A 19,398-nucleotide genomic window follows, 5' to 3' on the forward strand; every position below is an offset into this window, starting at 1 on the left:
ACAAAGTGCTGAGAGACCCTGGCCCTGAGGAACGTAGTCCTGCTCTCCATCGGCACCCATGGGACTGCCACAGGAGAACTGAAGGCATTTTGCATGACTCGAGGGCAGGGTTTTCCCTTTGCTGGCCACAGTGTTTGTACAAGAAAGACCTGCATGACTGATTGGAAGAAAAGAATATTTGTACCTTATATATTGGAGAAACTGTTCAGGAACAGCTAATCCTTGTGAAAGTCCTGCTCTGAAATGCTGCCAAGAGCAGTGGCTGTGTTGGTATTTGCCATGTCAAAGCCAGTCTGTGAGGAGCAGCTCCTCGCCATGCAGCGTGTGGCTCTGGCAAATAGAATGGGGCATTTTTCTCCCAGCAGGACACAGGTTCTGTCCTTAGTGCTGCCTGGGCTCCAGGAGCGCCAGCTTTTCCTCCCCGTGGGCATCTCCTGGTACTGGCTGGTGGCAGTGGCCAGGGCACTGTGCTCCAGGTGGAGCACATGGGGCACCTTGTCCAGGCCAGGGCACTGTGCTCCAGGTGGAGCACATGGGGCACCTTGTCCAGGCACGCCTCACCTGGAGAGCCTCTTCGCACTTCATGCACACAAGTGTGAAAATGCTGAGCAGCTATTTCATCTCGCTGGTTTTTGTTGATAGTAGCATGTATCCTCGACTCACAATGCTCTGCACTCTGTGCCATTCAAAATCAGGTTCTCCTCGGCCTGCTGCTGTCACACAGGATATATCTGTGAAATCTGCCCACCTCAGGGATGGTGCTCATCATTTAACATAATCTTGTGCTTTCCTTCGTGCTTCATTTTTCATGGTCTTAGCAGCTATAACAAGTCTGAAAGGTAAATGATGGGAAGCCTGAAGTATGCAAGGAATGACTATTTGATTCTCATGCAACACTGGGAAAGAAAAGCCACAAACACCTTTGAATTTTCACATATAAGATCTTGTTCATGCCACACCCATTCTGGGATCAGAAACATAAAACATGCCAACCTATATTTATAGGAAAATCAGAACAGGTACCTGGAACATAATGAAGTTTTGCAAGAGCACTTTGGAGGAAAAAGAGGTCTTACTCAGATATTCTTAATTCTAATTCAGAAATATAAAATAATATTTGCATAGAAATGCCATGTCAAGTAAACTTTTTATTTACTTTTCAGTTGTATTGAAACAGTAATGTTACCGTTGTATTTTCATTTATAAAAGCTTTAATCACTTATATATGCATTTGGTTCAAAACCAATCATTTCAGACTTTTTTTTCCCAGTGGTCAGAAAGTTAGCTTTCCACTCCAGTCTGTTAGATTTTTCACTACAATAAAAAAGTCCTTTTTTCTCCAATTTTATCAATTTTGACAAAGCAAAATGATGAGGATTACTAAAATACTACCTTTGCTTTTACTAAACGTGCTTATTGCCTTATTCTGTAGAGGTTTGTTTTTCTTGTTGTGGGATAATTGTTACTTTTGGTACAGAAACACAAATATTCCAGGTTTGCAGATACCACCTCCAGTTCTTCAAGACTCACTCTCCTCCGACAGCTGATTGAGGCATTGCTCCATTGGCAGTGTGAGCAGGAGCTGCACTGCCCTCCTTGCCCCGTGGCCTGGCTCCTTTGGGAGTGGGTGAGGAGAATAATGTGGGGAGAGGCAGCATTGGCACAAAGCAAGGCTGGGTGGGTTTGTCACGGGGCAGGACAGCTCTGAACTGTGAAGCCCTGGCCATCTGGAGCGAGGCTGTGGTGTCTTGGCTCTTCAGGGTGCTCCTTCTAACAGCTGAATGCTGCTACGTGTTTAGGAGATTAGAAAAGAAAGGTACAGTGTTCTTTATTAGAAGCTGAAAATTGCTAAGTGCAGTAATAGATCTGGTGTGGAAGTTTGAATAACAGTTTGAACATGTGAATTAAGGTTCAGAAATTTACTGTGATGCCCTCAGGGGCATGTCTTTGCAGTACCTCTATGTAGAGATAAGCAAGGTACCATGAGAATCAATTCCTGCTTTTTGTAGCTACGGCAATTTGGGCTAATTAGGGCAGGCTGAGCACCACCCTGGTGCTGAACAGAGAGCTGTATATAAATTCAAAATAACTAAGGTGTCAACTTCAGTGAGTTCCTCATCCAAAAGACCTCACTTGCAATCACCTGTGGAGAAAAGCTGCTTGCACAGACAGGCCATCCTGAGAGCATCCCAAGCCACGAAAAACCGTTTCAGTTCTGAAGAAGATGCAATGCTTAGAGCTCCCTGCCAAGGTTCCCTGGTGCTGTCTGCAGGGTGCCAGGCTGCCAAGCCTGTGGGAGCCTCAGTGCCCGGGCACAGCTGTGTGCCGTGCCAGCTCCCGTGCCTGACCTGGCTCAGAGGGGCAGAGAGAAACCGAGTGCCCTTCCCATCTGCTCTGCCCCGCACCGAGGCCGGTGCAGCCTGGCCACGCTGCCAGCAGTACCCACAAGGCGGAAGGCTGAGCTCTGCCAGTGGTGCCACCTTCCTCCTCCAGCCCAAGCTCAGCGTGCCCGCGGCTGCCGAATCATCGCGGCTCGGCCGTTGGCTGTGCCAGGCATCAGCTCCTGAACGCCTGCCTCTGCCCCGGCTCCCACTCGGCTGCAGCGATGAAACCTGCACAATGTCAGTCTGACACAGCTGCTTACTCCTGGGGAGGATTCCTTCGCTGCATTGACAAAGCTGCCAGGTATGTGGAAGGGGAAGGGCTAGGCTCACATGTTCCAAAAGCAGTTAAGAAACCTGAAAACACAGCACAATCTGATGTAAACAAACAAGTTCTGCATATTCTCCCTTCCCAAATATTCAGAAGTCTTAAAAGAATTGGGTGTGTAATTGAAAGTAGCCGAAGGCAGCTCTATCCTGTGCTACCAGCGCTTACGCAGCCGATCACCCCAAGTTTCACTTGGCAGCTTGACAGGGTTACGTGTTTTCACATGGATGAACACTTCTCTGACAAAGCACTGCAGCTTGAACAACACTGAAAACCACATTGTCTTGTTACCTGGACTCTGATTTCAACAGGCTGGAAGAGAAGTTTTCCTTTCTTTGCTCCAGCCTTGCCACTGAGTCCCTTGCCTGAAGAAGCAGCCTTCCAGCACCAGGAATATATTTCCTTTGACCTCTCAAATCTCACTTGCGTTTTCACTAAGAGATAGCATCCTTTGTGTTCTGCCCCATGTCCTCACTAAGCTCCTCTGGAGACACAGTTCCTAATGTCAAGGGATCCTGCTGTCTGGAAAAGATCTGAACCTGCTGCATTTCGGAGTTTGGAAGACCATTGATCAGAAAATTTGACACTTGCAAGGGATGCAATTGTTCTGAGAAATGAGAAGCATTTAGCTGCAAACCCAAGCAGGCCAGAGGAAGGAGCTACAGGGAACAGTGCTGGCTCCAGAATACCAGGTTGGCTTCCTTGCGTGCCATGACCTGCACTTTTTTCTCTTATGGACCAGAGAGGAAAATCATTACAGGGAAAGAAAATTCAATATGTAAACAAGTTGATGAACAAACCATGAAGTGTGGGGCAAGATGAGCCTCTTACAGTTCTGCACTAAAAAACAGAGAAGCTTGTCCTTTCTACCATGGCAGCTCAATAGCACTCTTAAAAATATTGGATTTCCCATCTTCTGAGAAGAAGTCCCACTTTTGATGACTTTGTTCTATGCTAAAAATAACTTTTTTTTTCCTATTGAAATTGACAAGATAAACAGAAGACTCCACAACATGGGCACTCACTACACGATACTAAACTCTGACATGTTTTTCTAGTATCACTGTTTTCATTCATGCATATGCTATTTCCTTCCTACATGCATAATTTAAAAACATGTGAATGCCTTAGAGTGCTCCTGAGAGCTCCATCCTAGGGAAAAAGTTTGAGGTGCTGAGCTGAGCCAGCAAGAGCAATTCTCTTGACTAAATCAATAAGGAGCCATCATTAAAAAAAAAAAAAAAAAAAAAAAAAAAAAAAAAAAAAGTCTCTTCACATAGATTTCTGTTGTTCTAGGGGATAAAAGTTGCTTTTTTCCCCTCTCCACTCTTATGAGGGACATAAAAGTCCATCTACAATACAAATCGCATTGTTCATCAAAAACACAACCAAGAGCATTTCTGGTTCCCTCTGCAGCAAGCTTTGATGCCAAAAAGCTTTTGACATCATCTCCATGCATTCCCAGCATGGAGACAAATTTATTTATTCATTAATTTGATATATTCAATAAGCCAACCAGCACACAGACTTATTCTTTACAAGTAATTAGAATGTATTACAAGCATACAAATGTGCCTAAGATTGAGAACTTGGGTTATAATCTAATGAAAATATTGTCACTGAATTAATTTCCTATGTGGTGCCAGACTCACAGAATAAAACCTATATTGAAAGTCTTCAGAGACCTACTGTCAACAGCCCAGCACTACCTCTATTTTAAGCAGGAGAAGATTAGATTTCAAAAGCCTCTTCTTTTTCATGCATGTTCTAGTTGTCTTAGAGGAATCTTCTGTATTTGAAAGTCCTCATGAAAGTTGCAGAAATAAAGTGAAGAAACTGACATTTTTTTGCTACAACTGTAATTAAAATTAGTACTTAATTATTCATAACTTATGTATTAATTGAAAACTAATTATTTATCAGTTTTTTTATGGCGCTATTGGTTTGTTATTAGCCATTGAAACGCGTTAGTCTCACAGCAGCGGGGCTGGGCTGCGGGCTTACCGGGCTCCAGGCGGTTGTTCCTCGCTGTTCCTGCGGCGGTCCCGGGGCTGCGGGCGCATCGCGGCCGCGATTGAAGCTGGGGCGGGTCTGTCCCTGCGGGCCGGCCGCCACAGACCCGCCCGGGGGCTCGGTCCTGCTCAGAACCGTCCCTTTCACACTCGCCTACGATCTGAATGTGTCAGAGTTTTGCAAACTGGCCGATAGTGTGGCAGTGAGGAGAGCGATCGTGTTAAGAACGGAGCGTGATCTCAGTAACACCCAGAGCCCTGCGCGGCAAGCCGGGACAGACGCGGGCGCTTGGCTGAGCCGCTGCAAGGCAGGCAGGTGAACCAAACCGGGATATCGCTTCCAACTTTTGTGCTGATCGGCTGATACAGAAACCAGGCAGAAGCAGCCGCGTCCGGGTGCAGAGCTTCAGACACAGGCTGCAGCCCCACGCGAAGCTGCGCCCCTGGAGCATCCCAGGAGCTGCCGGCCTGATAGCAATCTGCCTTCCAACACACTTTTGTTTCTTTCTGCCTAGTGCACGGCCTGGGGGCTTCTCCCTCTTTATACAAGTGAAAAAAAGAATTTAAGTTATCCAGGACCACGTAATTAATTGTTTTTAGTCAGATGTATTTTGCCTGCCTCGGTATGCAGCAGGCTTCCACTGCTGTGTCCTGCACGAAAGAGGGTTGCCGCTGGGAGTATAATTACATGTTTTCTCTTCTCAGTCCTAAAACAAAAGGTTTCCGCATAGTGCTGAAGTGTAAAGAAAGATCAAGGAATGCTGAGGGTTCCCGGAGAGCCCTTCAGTGCAAGGCTTATCAGAGGCTCCTTATCACCACTAATCTGACAACACAGGTGTGAGGGGATGCCCCAGATGGGACGGATCTCTGGTAATCCGATCAGGAGTAACTCATTGTGTGCTGCTGGACACCGGTTTACTCGTTAGCCGTTGAACAAAGGAATACGTTAAGCCTACCTGAGAGGCGCTAGTACCTTGGCTGTGTGCGGGTGTGCAGCTCCCAACCATTGACCACCACCCCTGACTGCTCCCTGGGGATGGGGAGAGGAGCAGGAAATTACAGAGGGGTGTTCAGAAGGAAAAGGCATTTCATATCCCATGTTCCTCATTTCAATAATACAGATGACTCACTGTAAAGCATCTTCCCAAAAAAAAAAAAAACAAACCCAACCCAAAACTCTGTGACCCACATGGCTGCAGAAGTGGCAGAGCCAGAGCAGCAGCCTGTGCCCTCCCACTGCTCTGGGGAAAGATGGACGGGACTTGTCCCCACAGCTGGCTCAGAGCAGTTCGTGGCTGAAAGGGTCGGTGTCTGGTCACAGCCAGGGTCACAAAGCAGAGAGATGCTCTCCCCAGACTCAGCCCAAAATGTCATGAGCAGGGGTGGCCATCGGTGCATGATCAGTTCTGCTCCTCTGTGGACCAGGTCTCCCTCACCTGCATTTCCAACTCCCTGCTTGTGCTCCCTGGGCCCCATCACCTGAGGGGAGGAGGCAGGATACAAAAGCATTGTCTTGAACACTGAACTGAAGGAGCAAAAGAGCTACAAATAATTTGGAGAAGAATTGTGTTGAGCTCCAAATGAGGTTGATTGTTTATTCAGGAAGTAGTATTTCAGGTAGAAAGCTATAAGGAACCCTTCAGTGCTCTACTCTTTTCCACAGTAATTTGAATGGGAAAATGGCTCAACTCTGACAAAACCAGGTGAATTCTACCTAAGCTTGTTTAAAAGTAAAATATCACAGCATATGGAAAGATTTGTTTGGAAGGGGAGGAACACACAAGCACATGACAATGACAAAAATTTCTGTCACAGATGGATGACGTGAGAGATTTGAGCCAGGCTCCTGTGCTTTATGTATAGCTCCAGCCTGTCCCTCCTGTCAGCTGCTAAAGGTTTGCCACAAAACATTGCTCCTATCTGCCTTTTTTGCTTTGGACATCATCTGACTCTGCCAGGGTCTGATCAAACCGTCATTACCTGCTGCTTCTAGGAACTGGATCTGCCCTCTGCCAGTCAGTCAGTACCAGGGATGGCAAGAAGATTTTGGGGTGAGCAGATGTTGTGTTAGACCCCTGCACGATTCCCTGTGGATGCACCATCCCAAAGGCACACAAAAATATCACTTCACTTCCACGTTTTGGCTAAAGATGAGAGAATGTGATGCCCTCTTGCTTACTAAAGGTCAAGACAGGTAAGCCCACATGGCAGAGCAAAGACTCTATCATCATTCAGTGCAGCGAAATGTGCATTGCTCTAGTTCATATCGTGCTTTATGTAATTCTCCACTTTTATTTTCTTTGTAGTTTGGGGTGCAGCTTTGGCCATGTCCGATACTGAGCCTGGCTCACCAGGTGATGCTGCAAAAGCCATGCTGAGCTTTCTGTGATAAAAGCATCCAGCCCTGGCCATGGCTGGTGGGAACCATCAGACCTGTGCAAGGAGCTGCAGGCCAAGGAGATGGATGTGCAGATCAGTTCTGAATTTAAGGTCTTCACACATACAACTGACGCCATGCCATCAGTTTATCCAAGCAATTCATATTTAGTTCCTGAAGTATGAGAAAAACCAGCTGAAGACTGCAAATGGTGGCTGCGGCTTTGGCAAATACTGCAGGCCAAATTCATTAGTAAGCTTTCAGAGAGAATTGTTTCATTTTCCCATCAAAAATAAACAAAGAAATAGCATTTCTATCACCTAATTTCAGAATGTACCTGCTAGTTCTGGGGCTAATTATCATGTTCTTTCTGTGATGGAAAATAGCCCTACAGCATCTTAACTGCAAAATTTGGTTTTCAGGAAAGAACGGTTTTCTGAGGACATAAAAATGTGTTTCATTCTTACTGAATAATTGGTTTATATTTGAATATATATAAATGAGAAGCAAGTGTGCCATCTCTTTCATAGCATTTGATGTACAATCATTTATACAGTGGGGCCATATTCATAATAGTTCTTTTATGTTATTAAAATTACTAATAAAACACTAGACATTCATTTGTTACACCACTTCCAAGTGCACGGGAGGATGAACAAATGTGTTTTCATTATAAGAGGTAATAATAATTAAGAGTGACAGAACCTTATCCTCAGGATCTGCCTCCCAGCAGCATTTTGGCTGATAAAAAACCAGAAGTTAAGATAAGGCAGCAATTATTAAGACAAATCTTTTGAAGGGCTGTTTGAACTCCGGTGTCCAGCAGATAATCTGATTTTACAAGGTGCTGCGAGGCGGGGGAGGCTGCATGGGGAGCAGTACCCAGGTACAGGCCTTTAGCCCCTTGCACCGGCATTTTTACCTCTAGCCATTTCCCTGGTCTCTTCTTCTTTTGTTTGCTACAGCTGTGGCACATAAATCAGTCTCCATTCTGTCTCACTGACACCAAAGAGAAACAGAACACAAACAATGCACAACACCAAGCCCCAAATGTATTAATCTTTTTTTATCCTCCCTTTTTTTTTTGTGATCCCTTTCACCTATTTTTGGGGGGAGATTCAAAAATGGCTACAGGCAACTCTAATTCTTCCTTCATGAATATTAGATACGCACAGAGCATGAATATTTGAGTAGCTAATTCTGGCTTAGGTGAATCCAATTGCTAATGGCAATTCATTTTTCCTCAGTGACATTCCACCAATAACCAGCGTGAGTGGGACAGGATGAGCTGGAAAGCAAGAGGGAATGAAACTGGGAGCAGAAATGCTTTATTGATCCAGTCCTCGGGTGGGACTCGGGGCTTGCCTCCTCCCGTACCCTGGGGAGCGCTCGAGCAGGGAGATCTCTGCTCAGCACTTACATTGTGGTGCTTTAAGAACAGAACAGGGGGAAAAACCTTTAAGCTGATTTTTATTATGTCGCTGAGATAGCACGTCCTGACGTGTTGCGCCCTGTGTGATGTCCCCTGTGTGATGTGCAAACTGCAGTGGGACAGAGCCGGTGCCAGCAGCCTGGCCCTGCATGCAGAGCTGGGCAGGGCCTGCTGGGGCTGGGGACAGCCTGTTCCTCCAGGGGAACCCGCCTTTCTGCACCAGGGCCACAGGGATGTGCTGAAGGGGCGTGGGAGGCTGGAAATGGGGCTGTCCCATTTAGTGATACTAGGTTATCTGTAAAACTGCATGCTTTGATTTTTTATTAAACAATAGAAATTGTGATTTGATGTCCAAGACATAGAAAAGAAATGGCATGTTTCTGGACCTAAGGAATAGCAGTGAGTAACCAGACATGACCAGATCAAACCGCAGCTGAGGTTTCATGTTTATGTTTACATGGTCCAAGAAACACCAGCAAGTATCTATAATTTTGAAAAATTTGTCATTACTAGATGGATTCTTTATAACCCATGGCTAATGCTTACACACTTTGCTTTAGCATGAGGCTGCCCTTGCATGTGCTGGGTCTCTGAAATCGCCACGGAGCAGCTCCTCTGCCGGGGCTGGGGCTGGGGCTGGGCTGGCTCCCTGTAGCCGGAGGAGCCAGGACGTGTGAAATCTGTCACCATCCCTGCAGAACGGCCCTCAACCTTCAGAGGCCAAAAACCAGTGCAAAAGGGGCTCTGCCATCACCCTTGCGTGCCCCTCCACCAGGCAGCCTGGGCTCCAGCTGCGCCACACTAAAGCCACCGAGGAGTGCCCAGCTGTCCTGGGTTCCCCAGAACACTGGGGCCAGCCCCAGGACACAGAGAGCACACTCTCAGTCTGCAAAAGCAAAGAAAGAACTGCGCACTGAGAGAAAGTCCTGCTTAGTTTACAGGTTGCTTTTATTTACAAATATACTGAAGTGTAATCTCTCTCTTATATTTCTTTTTCTGTTTTTGTTTATACTCTGTGTGTGTGTGTGTGTGTGTGTGTGTGTACGTGCACATGCACATGGGAAGGAACGTGATGCATGAGAAACACGGATCTTGGCTGCCAGCAATGGTGGCAGGAAAAAAATTGAAGTGAAATGAAAATTAAAAACACTAATAAATAATTTAATAATGACAAATAATTAAATAAAGAAAAAATTCCAATCTACATACATTATGGTGGTTTGTTTCCGACACGGAGGGAAAGGAGCAGCGAATCTACAGTGAAAGGAGGTGGTTAAGTATGAGAGAGCACAGTCATATTTTTTACAAGTTAAACAAATTGTAACAGACAGCTACAAAATACTACATTTTGATAACATAAATACAGAATATATAAATATACAAGTAATACAGCCATACACAGCTAAAAAATAGGGTATTCACCTAAAAACAGAGTTCCCAATGCAAAGTATCTGGCAGCCCCTTCACAGCTGCTGCTGAACAGAACCAGAGTGCACCCAGCCAAGGTGATGCAGGTGCAGCCAGCAGGAGGGAAGCAGCCGTCAGCGCAGTCGGATCGGCCTCAGAGAGGCAAGACCGTGTTGAAAGCCCCCCAAAGCCAAAAGGCTTCAGGCAAGCGAATGCCCGAGCATGTCCCTAGGCAAGGAGCACCGGTGCCTGGAGTGCTGGCCCTGAGGCTGCCCTGTGCCCCCAGGCCGTGGCAGGGGCTCTGGAGTGCTGGGGAGCAGCCCTGGTCACGCACTGGTGGGGTGGGCCGGGCGAGGGGCTGCGTGGAGCACGATCCGGAGCACTGAGACTCTGGGCACAGCCGTGCTGGGCTGCAGCTGCCTCTGTCCTTTCACTGCTGTGACCCAGCTCCAGCTTGTGAGAATCCTTCCCTTCCTCGTGATTCTGCTGCTCATTTCTAGTGACTTTCAGAGAGAACCAGAGTTCTTATGACATGGTTCTTAGAGGTGCTCTTGTAAAGCCCAGCTTGCAGCATCCCAGCAGCGTCCCAGAGCTGGGTTCACTGGAGCGCCTGGGGCAGTGGCTGGGATATACCTCTGGCCCTTAAGGAAACTGGAAGGGAGTCCTGAGCACAGTAGGAAGAGGGAAGTGGGTTCACATCATCTCTGGAAGGTTTGCTGGCAACGACCCTTCAAAGGACCTGGCAATGATCATCTGAGTTCTGCAGGGTGGATTTGAAAAATCCACTCAGCAGCTACTGTGCGACTAACATGAGCCACATCTCGGGCATGGTTAGCTGCGACTGAGCCAAGTGATTGGGTGTTTTTGATGACAGAGTTTAAAGAAGAAAAGGAGATCAAAATACCCAGGATGATGTTTCAATATGAGTGAGTGTAACCACCACCATTTATTTACAGCAACACAATTATCTTCAGTGCTGTGAGTGTGAAATGTCTCCGGCAGCCCCAGGGCTGCTGCTCAGGGCAGTGACGAGCAGGCTCTGGAACAGCAGCACAGCCCGAGCCGTGCCGTGGCAGCCAGCCCCCCAAGGGAAGGTGCTGCTGCCCCCAGCGCCCAGCTGGCACCCACACCAACGGTGCTGCTGCCCCCAGCGCCCAGCTGGCACCCACACCAGCAGCCCCGTCACTGCTCAGGGCGCTGGAACCCTCTGCCACCCTCACAGACCCGCAGCTGCACGAGAAGGACCTCTGAGCTCACAGCCAGCATATTCATTCTGATCTCACAATCATCTTTTTTATACATTATTAAGCACACTGAAACCTAATCAATCATCTTTTACTTAATTGCATCTTGTCACCACTTTAGCTGCACACTTATTCCTTGATTAGCCAAAACAATACGATGGAAATACTGTGAAGAGCTCACTTGATGCGTTTCTGTTAGAGAGGGGTTAATTTCCTAGGGAAAATGATCACTGTAAGGTGCATGTAATAAACTGCTGTCATGACCTCTGGCCTTTGAGCTCCCATATGTGCAATCATTGTTTGTGGTTTCCGTGGAAGTGCCAGATGCTAAGAATTTTTGGCAAGAGTTTATCAATTTGACTCAATGAAAGGTATTACTGTGATATGGCCCATTACACATTTTACTTTCACCTGATCAGGGACATTCCCTTGACAACAGAAGAGTAAAGCAGAAATCAAAGAGGTCAGAGGTTGCTGTATAATCTTTTACTGCAAGGTCCCAGGTTAAAACCACAATGATCACACTCCAGTAGGATAATTTATTCCACAAAAAGAAAGTGACATTTATTTTGCTTTAATGAACTTTGGCCTTTGCCAGCTATTGCAGGCCCACTGGAAATCCTTGCCTGTGCATTCCTTCCCTGGACCAGCAGCGGCCGACCATGGCATGGAAAATGTTACACATGCCAAGGGCCTGGATGTGTGCGTGTGTGTGGCTCCAAGGGCGGCAGAACGTGGGGCAACAAACAGCTAAGGCATCATCATACGACACACCAAGGGAGAGGAGAGAGTATGTACAAGCACGAAAAAAAAGGTGGTAAACAGTCATCCAAAAAATCAGCAAAGAATTGTACTTCAGCTATAAAATGGGATGTCTGATTTTTTCCTTAGAGATGGATTATTTTTCAACATCCATCCCAGATGCAGAGGTAGAGTTGGGACAAGGCAGTTCTCCAAACTGTAGGTCATGTTATAGTTCTCATTTAAGTCCCTGTAAACACCAAAAATGCCATTTTGATCCTGCCAGTAATGAGATGTGAAGTAAGGCTGTGCTTGTGTGAGGAGTCTACAAACTGGTGCATCTGAGAGGCTTTTCTATCACTGTAAAGTAGCACAGCAGAGGGGAGAAGAGGGAAACGATGACTCCATTGAGGCTGGTGGTGACAAATGACATGTTTACATGTGCCATACGAAACCTGCTTGCTTCTGCCCTGCAAGCAGTGAGGATCACCTGAGTTCTTTATAGATGTTTGCTATCATGCAGAGAGAAAGGAAATTGTTATTTTGATACACAAAGAAAGGGTAAAATACTTGAACAGGATGGGTAAGAAAAGAAAATCCTTTCCATTTCAAAATATATCCAGGGGCTCACAATGCTCAGTTGAAACCACATCCTTGCCAGAAAGCAGGGAACGGTCACTAGGCAAAGCATATGGACACAACAAACCCACCTTCCTGGGGATGGCACAATCAGGGACAGGGACAGGGACAGGGACAGGAAGGTCCCCTGGAACCCTTGCAGAGCCACCAGTCCCTTTCCCAACCGAGGCTGTGTGTGGGACACAGGGGCTTTGCACCTCAAGCAGTGGGAGGACGGTCCTTGGACTGAGCTCTGCCCCCTGCGTGACATGCACACACTCAGGGGCACACACACAGACACACAGACACAGACACACGGACACAGACACATGGACACAGACACACACGCACACAGACATACACATGTACACACACGGACACACGCACGCACACACAGACACACACACACAGAGCCTCATCCACGGTGCTCTCATCCTCTCCAGAGCGAGAACCTATGCACTTACACTGCAGATAAAACCTGGCTTTCTCAAGAAACGTCCAACGTGCTCAGTGCACACTTCCATGCTGGGGGAATGGTATTTTTTCCCTTGGCCCCATCCTGCTGCCCTTCCCAGGCGTGCCCCGGAGCACCAGGAGGGTCTGTCTCCATCAGCGGCTCCCACAGCACTCCCCGAGGCTGCCGGCCCCACAGCAGTGGGGCTGCTCCCTCCCTGCCTGCTGAGGCTGCAGGGTCCTGCTCTGGTCCCCCCTCCATGGGAGACCCACGCTCCCACAGAAGATGCCAACCCCACGGGGACACTGCGATGCTGGCCTGGTACCAGTCCTCAGCCTGGAGGAGTTAGATTAACGAAAGCTTTGGACTTGTTTTTCAGCTATTATGGTCAATATATTAAAGGTATTTATTTAAGAAAGTGCCTATCCTGCCAATCTTTCCCCATGAGCTCTATTTTGAACACACCCTATAATTACTGATATTACCCTGGCAAATATTCCCCATGAAGTTTTCTCTACTGAGAGCCATGACTGTACTTGTCTGCTTCTCCACATTATAATTATCACCAGGCAATATTTATAGCTATACTATTATTATTTATGATATTTTATGCCCTACAAAAATTTATATGACAAATGCTCAAACTTCAGCATCAGACGCCAGCTGGGCCGCCCCTTTGTCCTTGCGGAGCTCACGCTGCTCACTCAGCTGGCACCACAGCCGGGGGTCCTGGCAGGCCCTGCCAAAATTTCAGCTCAACCTACCTGAACTTCCCATTGTCATTTCTTTCACAGTTTGCTGTTCCTGGCTGGTGCACATTTCAGGACTTCTGGTGTTTCAGGCTAGAACTGTGTATCCTTGATTCTTGCTGAGGCAAGGTAACTAAAGCAGTGCTTAATTATTCCAGATGAACAATAAAGAACAGCACATTTATGCCTCATGCAAAACAAATAAACAGAACAGAATGAAAAACACTTCTTTGCCAGTCACGGTCTAGTCTTGAAATTTGGCACTGCAATACTTACAAACAAATGTAAATATTTTAATCTCACACTTCAGAAAAAAATTAAATAGATCTGTCTTGTAAGCACCTTTAGTTTTAATTATTTAAGATCAATACTAACCTAAATGCCTCTGCCCCTAACATGCATCTCCTCTCCAGGGTCATAGACCTTTCTTACTCTGAAATCACTGGCTTTTTCCACAAATACTGCTAACCAGTTTCCTCAGTATCATAAGCATAAGGGCTATAAACTAATGAGCAGATCTTGGTTATGTAGAAAAAGTGTAGAAAGGAAACAAATGTTGAACGTCACATTTACATTAACTTCTCACAGTTCAAATGGAAATTTATCCACAACATAGTATGAATCATGCAGTAAGAAAAGGAGGAATCTCCAGTTTCTTTGATTTATTTGTCATATGGTTGACTGATGTCAGTATCAGTGGCTAAAAAAAAAGTTTAGACATCCAAAAGAAAGGAGAAGAGAGAGGAGGAAAAGGTCTAGCTTTCCACAAAATCCATTTCTTTTAAGATGATGAGCTCAAACCAAACCAGATCAAAGGCTGAGGACGAGCAGGTTCTTCTGTTCCTTCCGTGCTTGTCTCGTGGTCTGGCGCCAGCTGGGAGTCAAGGGTATGGGACGGGTGGATGTGTTTTGTCTCTCTATATATGTATGTATGTAGGTATTAAAATATATGTACATACATACACATATATGCAAACAGAGACAGTCTTCCTAAAAAAACGCTCTTTGCAGTCCAGAGGCAGCAGAGTCACTGTGAAGGAAGAGCTGGGCAACATATGGCTGTAGAGTCTGCACTGGAAAAGTCACTGGCTACACGCACGCCGGCTGTTAGTTCTCTTTACTTTCATGAGGCGAAATAGGAGCTCTGCATAGAGTACAGCCTGTCAATGGGGTTTCCTACTCTAGCCTGCATGGAGTTAACTTCGGAAGAGGCAAGAAAACAGTCGCTCAAGCTAGTTAAAGAGGTATCACTGTCGATATCATGAAAAATGGAGTCGTTTCCTGCAAATGAAACGCACACGTTAGGCAGGACGCTGCGCAGCCGGGAGGACACAGCACACACGGATGCTCGCGCGTGCAGCGAGCGGAACACTCCTGCTCCTGTGCTCGCATGCTGACACGAGGGTCTGACCCACAAGGAGGAGGGCTTGGAATCAACCCGCAGGGCCAGCCGGCAGCAGTGCGCCCAAACCCGCCAGGGTTTAATTTCAATCTCAGTCAGCAGCGCAAAACAGAGCCTTGGCTGACAGCAGGAGCAGACGGTGCTGGGGAGGAGCAGGTCCCCAGCCTTCCCACGGGCTCCAGCACCCATGGGAGCACCAGGACTGTCAAGAAAGGTGGAACCCGGGTGCCCATGACAGGGAGGCATGTTCTAAGAGCCATAATCATACTGGTCTTCATATACACACAAGGCAAAAGTTCTACCAGTGTGACAGGACCCAGGAAGAGACCTAGTTTCCCTGGCCTCAAGTGAGCTACAGCTGTAAAAATGCTCTCCTTCAGAAAATTCCACTCTTTTAGGGCTGGTCTGGAACAGCACCTTGTATTTCCCTTAGCAACTAAGTTTTGAGCTTACTTCAACACTGAAGGTACCAGAAAAAGCACTAGCTCAAGTCCTAGGGGCTCTGCAAAAGTGTTAGTCTGGTTCTTTTTCCTCACACACTCATTTGAAAGGGCTTTGTGCAATCCCCTGCACCCCTTTTGGAGCACAGAACCTACTTCCCAACGAGTTTCACTCAGAAAGCCAAGCAAACCAACAAAATCACAAGCCATCTAATGCTCGAGGGCACTTCATATGTCCTCAGCTCCTTAGAGGACCTCCCCAACTTCCTGGTGTGCACCATGGACTTGTCTCAGTGGCCAAAGGAATGACACCGACCCCAAGCAGATTCCTGTTGGCCTGTGCACGCTGTGCTGGGGGCAGTGATGCACATTGAGCCTCTAAGTGAAGTGCTCCTGGTCAGCAGAAGGGAGTCTGAAACAGGCCCTTGTGGGCTACCGCAAGGCTGAGGATCACAGTCTGAAAAATCCTCTGGCATTCTCTTTAAATGCCACACTGCAATTGTCCAGAGCCAATAATTGAGCTTTTAGTGCTTGCAATGCGTTTGATGTGGGGTCAAGCAATCGTGAAAGCAAACTGTCATCTTGATTTGGGACAGAGAATAAAACTATGCAGGAGAAATGTCCTGTGGTAACCCATCTCTTAGTAGCTCAAGAACTGTTCTTTAACAAATCCACGCATCCAATCTGAGTGGTCTTACAGGGCTGCTTATTCATTTTGTAATGAATAGATTACTTCTCTTTATTGAAGGCACTTTTTCCTCAAAGCTTCTAAGAAAAAAGGAAAAATTTGTGAGGGAGCTAGAATTTGGTACTGTTTATTTTTCAGTGTCTTGGACAGTGGTTTGAAAAAGTGGAGCTTGGAGAGGTGATGTTACTTGCTTATTGTTTATCAAAATTATACTACGAAATAGTTCTGAAAGGCGTTCAGAGCTTGAGGTGAGCTCTGTTCTACCCCCTTATGTGTACAAGAAAATACACACATAAAACTGACTGGTACGAATTCCCTGGTACAAATCCCAGAAAAAATATTCTAAAAGCCAGTAAAGCTGCTGCCCCTATGGAGTGTGATCCAGCACACGGACCCAGCTACTTGGGATGTGGCAGAATGAGGCATGCCTTACCATAGGGGTTCATGTGGTCGCCTGGCATTTGTGGAGGGGTAAGACCCTGCTGAAATGGGTCTGTGCCATAACTGCTTTGCTCCATTGCTACAATCTGCTGCTGTGGTGGTGCAAGTGGTGTGTAAGATGTCATCATCCCTTCCATTCGGTTGGACATTACTTCTGCAAAGCAAAGAGGAGGAACAGTTACTGCTGGGGAACAGGGCAGAATCAGTGGCAGCAATGAACCCTAGCAAATGCAGTCAGGGGTATCCTGTCAGTCAGAGAAACTTTCCAGATTTTGTCTGAGCGTAGAGCCCTGAGCAATGAGCTGAAAGACTTGTAATTTCTACATGATTTCTGGAGCTCCTAGGTCCTGGACCTTATCCTCCCAAAGCCCATATACTCTGTCTGACAGAGCCCAGTTATTCTCTAACTCCTGCCGGTCCCAGTTTTTCTGCTCTGGGTAAAGTCAAGGATTGGAAGCTGCAGGGTCTTGGGAGCTGGAGATGCTCAAGGGTACCCCGAGAGCAGCAGAGCAAGTTCCAGTTCCTGGGTGCAGTGCCTGCCCCAGGATGGGCTCCCTGTGCTTGGCTGGGGCAGTAACGCCGATGCCTGTGCAGATTGCCAGCTGAGCACTGTGCCCCTTTCTGCAGAAGAAAACAAACCGAGGGATCTGTCTGGAGCATTCCTCCAGTGCAGACACCTGCACGTGGCACATTCCTACTAGAAACGAGGTTGCAGCTTCTGCATGAGCACCTCTGGGGTCTGATCCCACCAGGAGAACTCGGAATAACCTGTCATGGGCACTCGGGCACACCTTTGTGTCCTTCCCCTGCTGATGGCTGTACTAAAGTGTCATGTGGGAATGGCACTTCCAGACAGCTGCAGATTCTTTCTCTCTCACTTTGCTTTCCCACAAATCCCCTACCTTGCCCTAGTCGCTGCGAGTTCTGCTGCTCCTGCTGCTGTTGGTGCCTTCGTGCCAGCTTTTTCATCTGAAAACAAGCAGAAGAACAGAACATTCTTGTAGCTCCAAACGCAACAATTTTGTTTCCTTACAAAACTCTCTGCAAACCACTTATCAGCTAACACAGACCATTTATGCTTATGCACACACTGTTGTGGGTTCAGTTTCAATTCTAAGCTTAAACACTTCAGTTTCCAGTTCAGATTTGCATGCAAAATTTACTCCCAACCCTGAATTGCTTTGAGCATATTAATTTAATGTCTGTGTTTGGAAGTTGCCTTTCCAGTGGATGTAGAGAGCAGAGCAGGCAGAACACGCAGAGCTCAGCTGTGGGATTTGTGCAGTGTGAGCAGCAGCCAGGGCAAGAGCCCATGTTGAGGCACAGCCTGCATTTGACTTTTGAGGATGGGACAAACAGCCTACCTTTGCTCTTTGGTTTTGAAACCAGACTTGGACGACTCGCACACTGAGCCCTGTTTCAGCTGCCAATGTTTCTCTGACCTGCAGGAGGAAATGTTTAATGATGCAGTTTTTCATAAGTTAAAAAAAAAAAAAGCAACCTAAAAACCACTAATCAGTTTTGTTAAGAGGGATGTTTGTACTTAGAACAAAAATTGCATGTATGGAATTACTTTTAAAAATTCATCATATTTTTGCATGGTGTTGTCAACTTCTGCTCCAATGGCGCTACCAGTTCTGTAACTACTGAGCAAAGAGCGTGAGCTGAGGAAAATGACACCAAATTTACCCATAAAAGACTTGTGTGCAAAAAGAGTGCTCTGCTATGGCCCCGGGAAGGGGCAGGGCTGTCTGCAGCATGGCCTGGTGTCAGGGCTGGCCTGGCCCTGCTGGAGCTCCTACCTTTCTGCAGGGCTTAGAAGACACTTCAAAGGATGCTTTGAATGCTCGTCTCTGCTGTGTGGTAAGTATTGTCCTTGGTCGTTTAGGTCTTCTTGGGTCCTTCCCATCATCACTTCCTTTTCCTTGGGTTACTTGGCCTTTGGTGGGCTTGACATCTCCATCTTCATCATCACTTTTGACTGGTGAAAAAAGGATATATAATTGCACTTGTTCCACCAAGAAAACAGGATGTTTGAGAACTGCTCTTCAGTCAACAGGTTCAACTATTGTCCCATGGTTATTTGAATGCCTAAAGCAGCTGTGGGCAGGAAGAGACTCTCTCAGATCTGTGTGCTCTGCCTAAATCAAATGCCACAAAAGCATAAAAATGTTTTCAATTTTTAATTGAGGTCCTGATCAGGGGATGGAGACTCGGAAAATGCTTCAGTATTTCCAGGAATTGGGCACAGAGACACTTTGTGCCTTTCCAGCACCTCTTGGTCCCATGTGCTCACCTGCCCCAATCTCAGCACCAGATAAACACCTTCACCTTCACAGCTGAACTTCAGCTTCTCCTGCAGCATTATCTGCCTGCACTGCTACAGCAGCAAAACTGCATAAAGCAAGTATCACACAAGTATCTCAAAGCCCATCTAACTCAATATAGTACAGATTCCAGTTATTGAATACTGTTTTGAATGTTTTGAAGCTCCAGCAATAATATTAAATATAATCTTTGCCATCTCATTTCTACTTTCCACAGAAAACATCAGTAATCTTCCTCTGTGCATTAAAATGTGTCTGTATGTACAAGCACAAACTTCTCTTTTTCAGTAAATGCATACAAGTAACTATGTGCTTGTGTAGACCAAAGAGATTATTTGTATTTTCTATAATTAAATT

At 46.6% G+C, this 19,398-nt stretch overlaps 1 protein-coding gene across 2 annotated transcripts in view; it reads right to left on the bottom strand.

Moving 5' to 3' along the window:
- Window positions 1-14,866: 14,866 nt before the first annotated feature.
- Window positions 14,867-19,398, bottom strand: part of LMX1B (LIM homeobox transcription factor 1 beta) — an 82,919-nt gene continuing 78,387 nt past the window's right edge. Inside the window, exons 4-8 of one of the 2 annotated variants that reach the window (XM_054284394.1) lie at window positions 18,517-18,695; window positions 18,079-18,156; window positions 17,617-17,683; window positions 16,728-16,868; window positions 14,867-15,024 (exon numbers count right to left, since the gene is read on the bottom strand). In XM_054284394.1, coding sequence (XP_054140369.1) covers window positions 14,867-15,024; window positions 16,728-16,868; window positions 17,617-17,683; window positions 18,079-18,156; window positions 18,517-18,695 — 623 coding nt within the window. Of the gene's footprint in view, window positions 15,025-16,706; window positions 16,869-17,616; window positions 17,684-18,078; window positions 18,157-18,516; window positions 18,696-19,398 lie in introns of both variants that reach the window. The other variant, XM_054284393.1, reaches the window with a different exon arrangement.

The sequence above is a fragment of the Melozone crissalis genome, unplaced genomic scaffold (assembly GCF_028551555.1).
Source record: "Melozone crissalis strain CALT ecotype California unplaced genomic scaffold, PUWL_Pcris_2 ptg000041l_1, whole genome shotgun sequence".
NCBI lineage: Eukaryota > Metazoa > Chordata > Aves > Passeriformes > Passerellidae > Melozone > Melozone crissalis.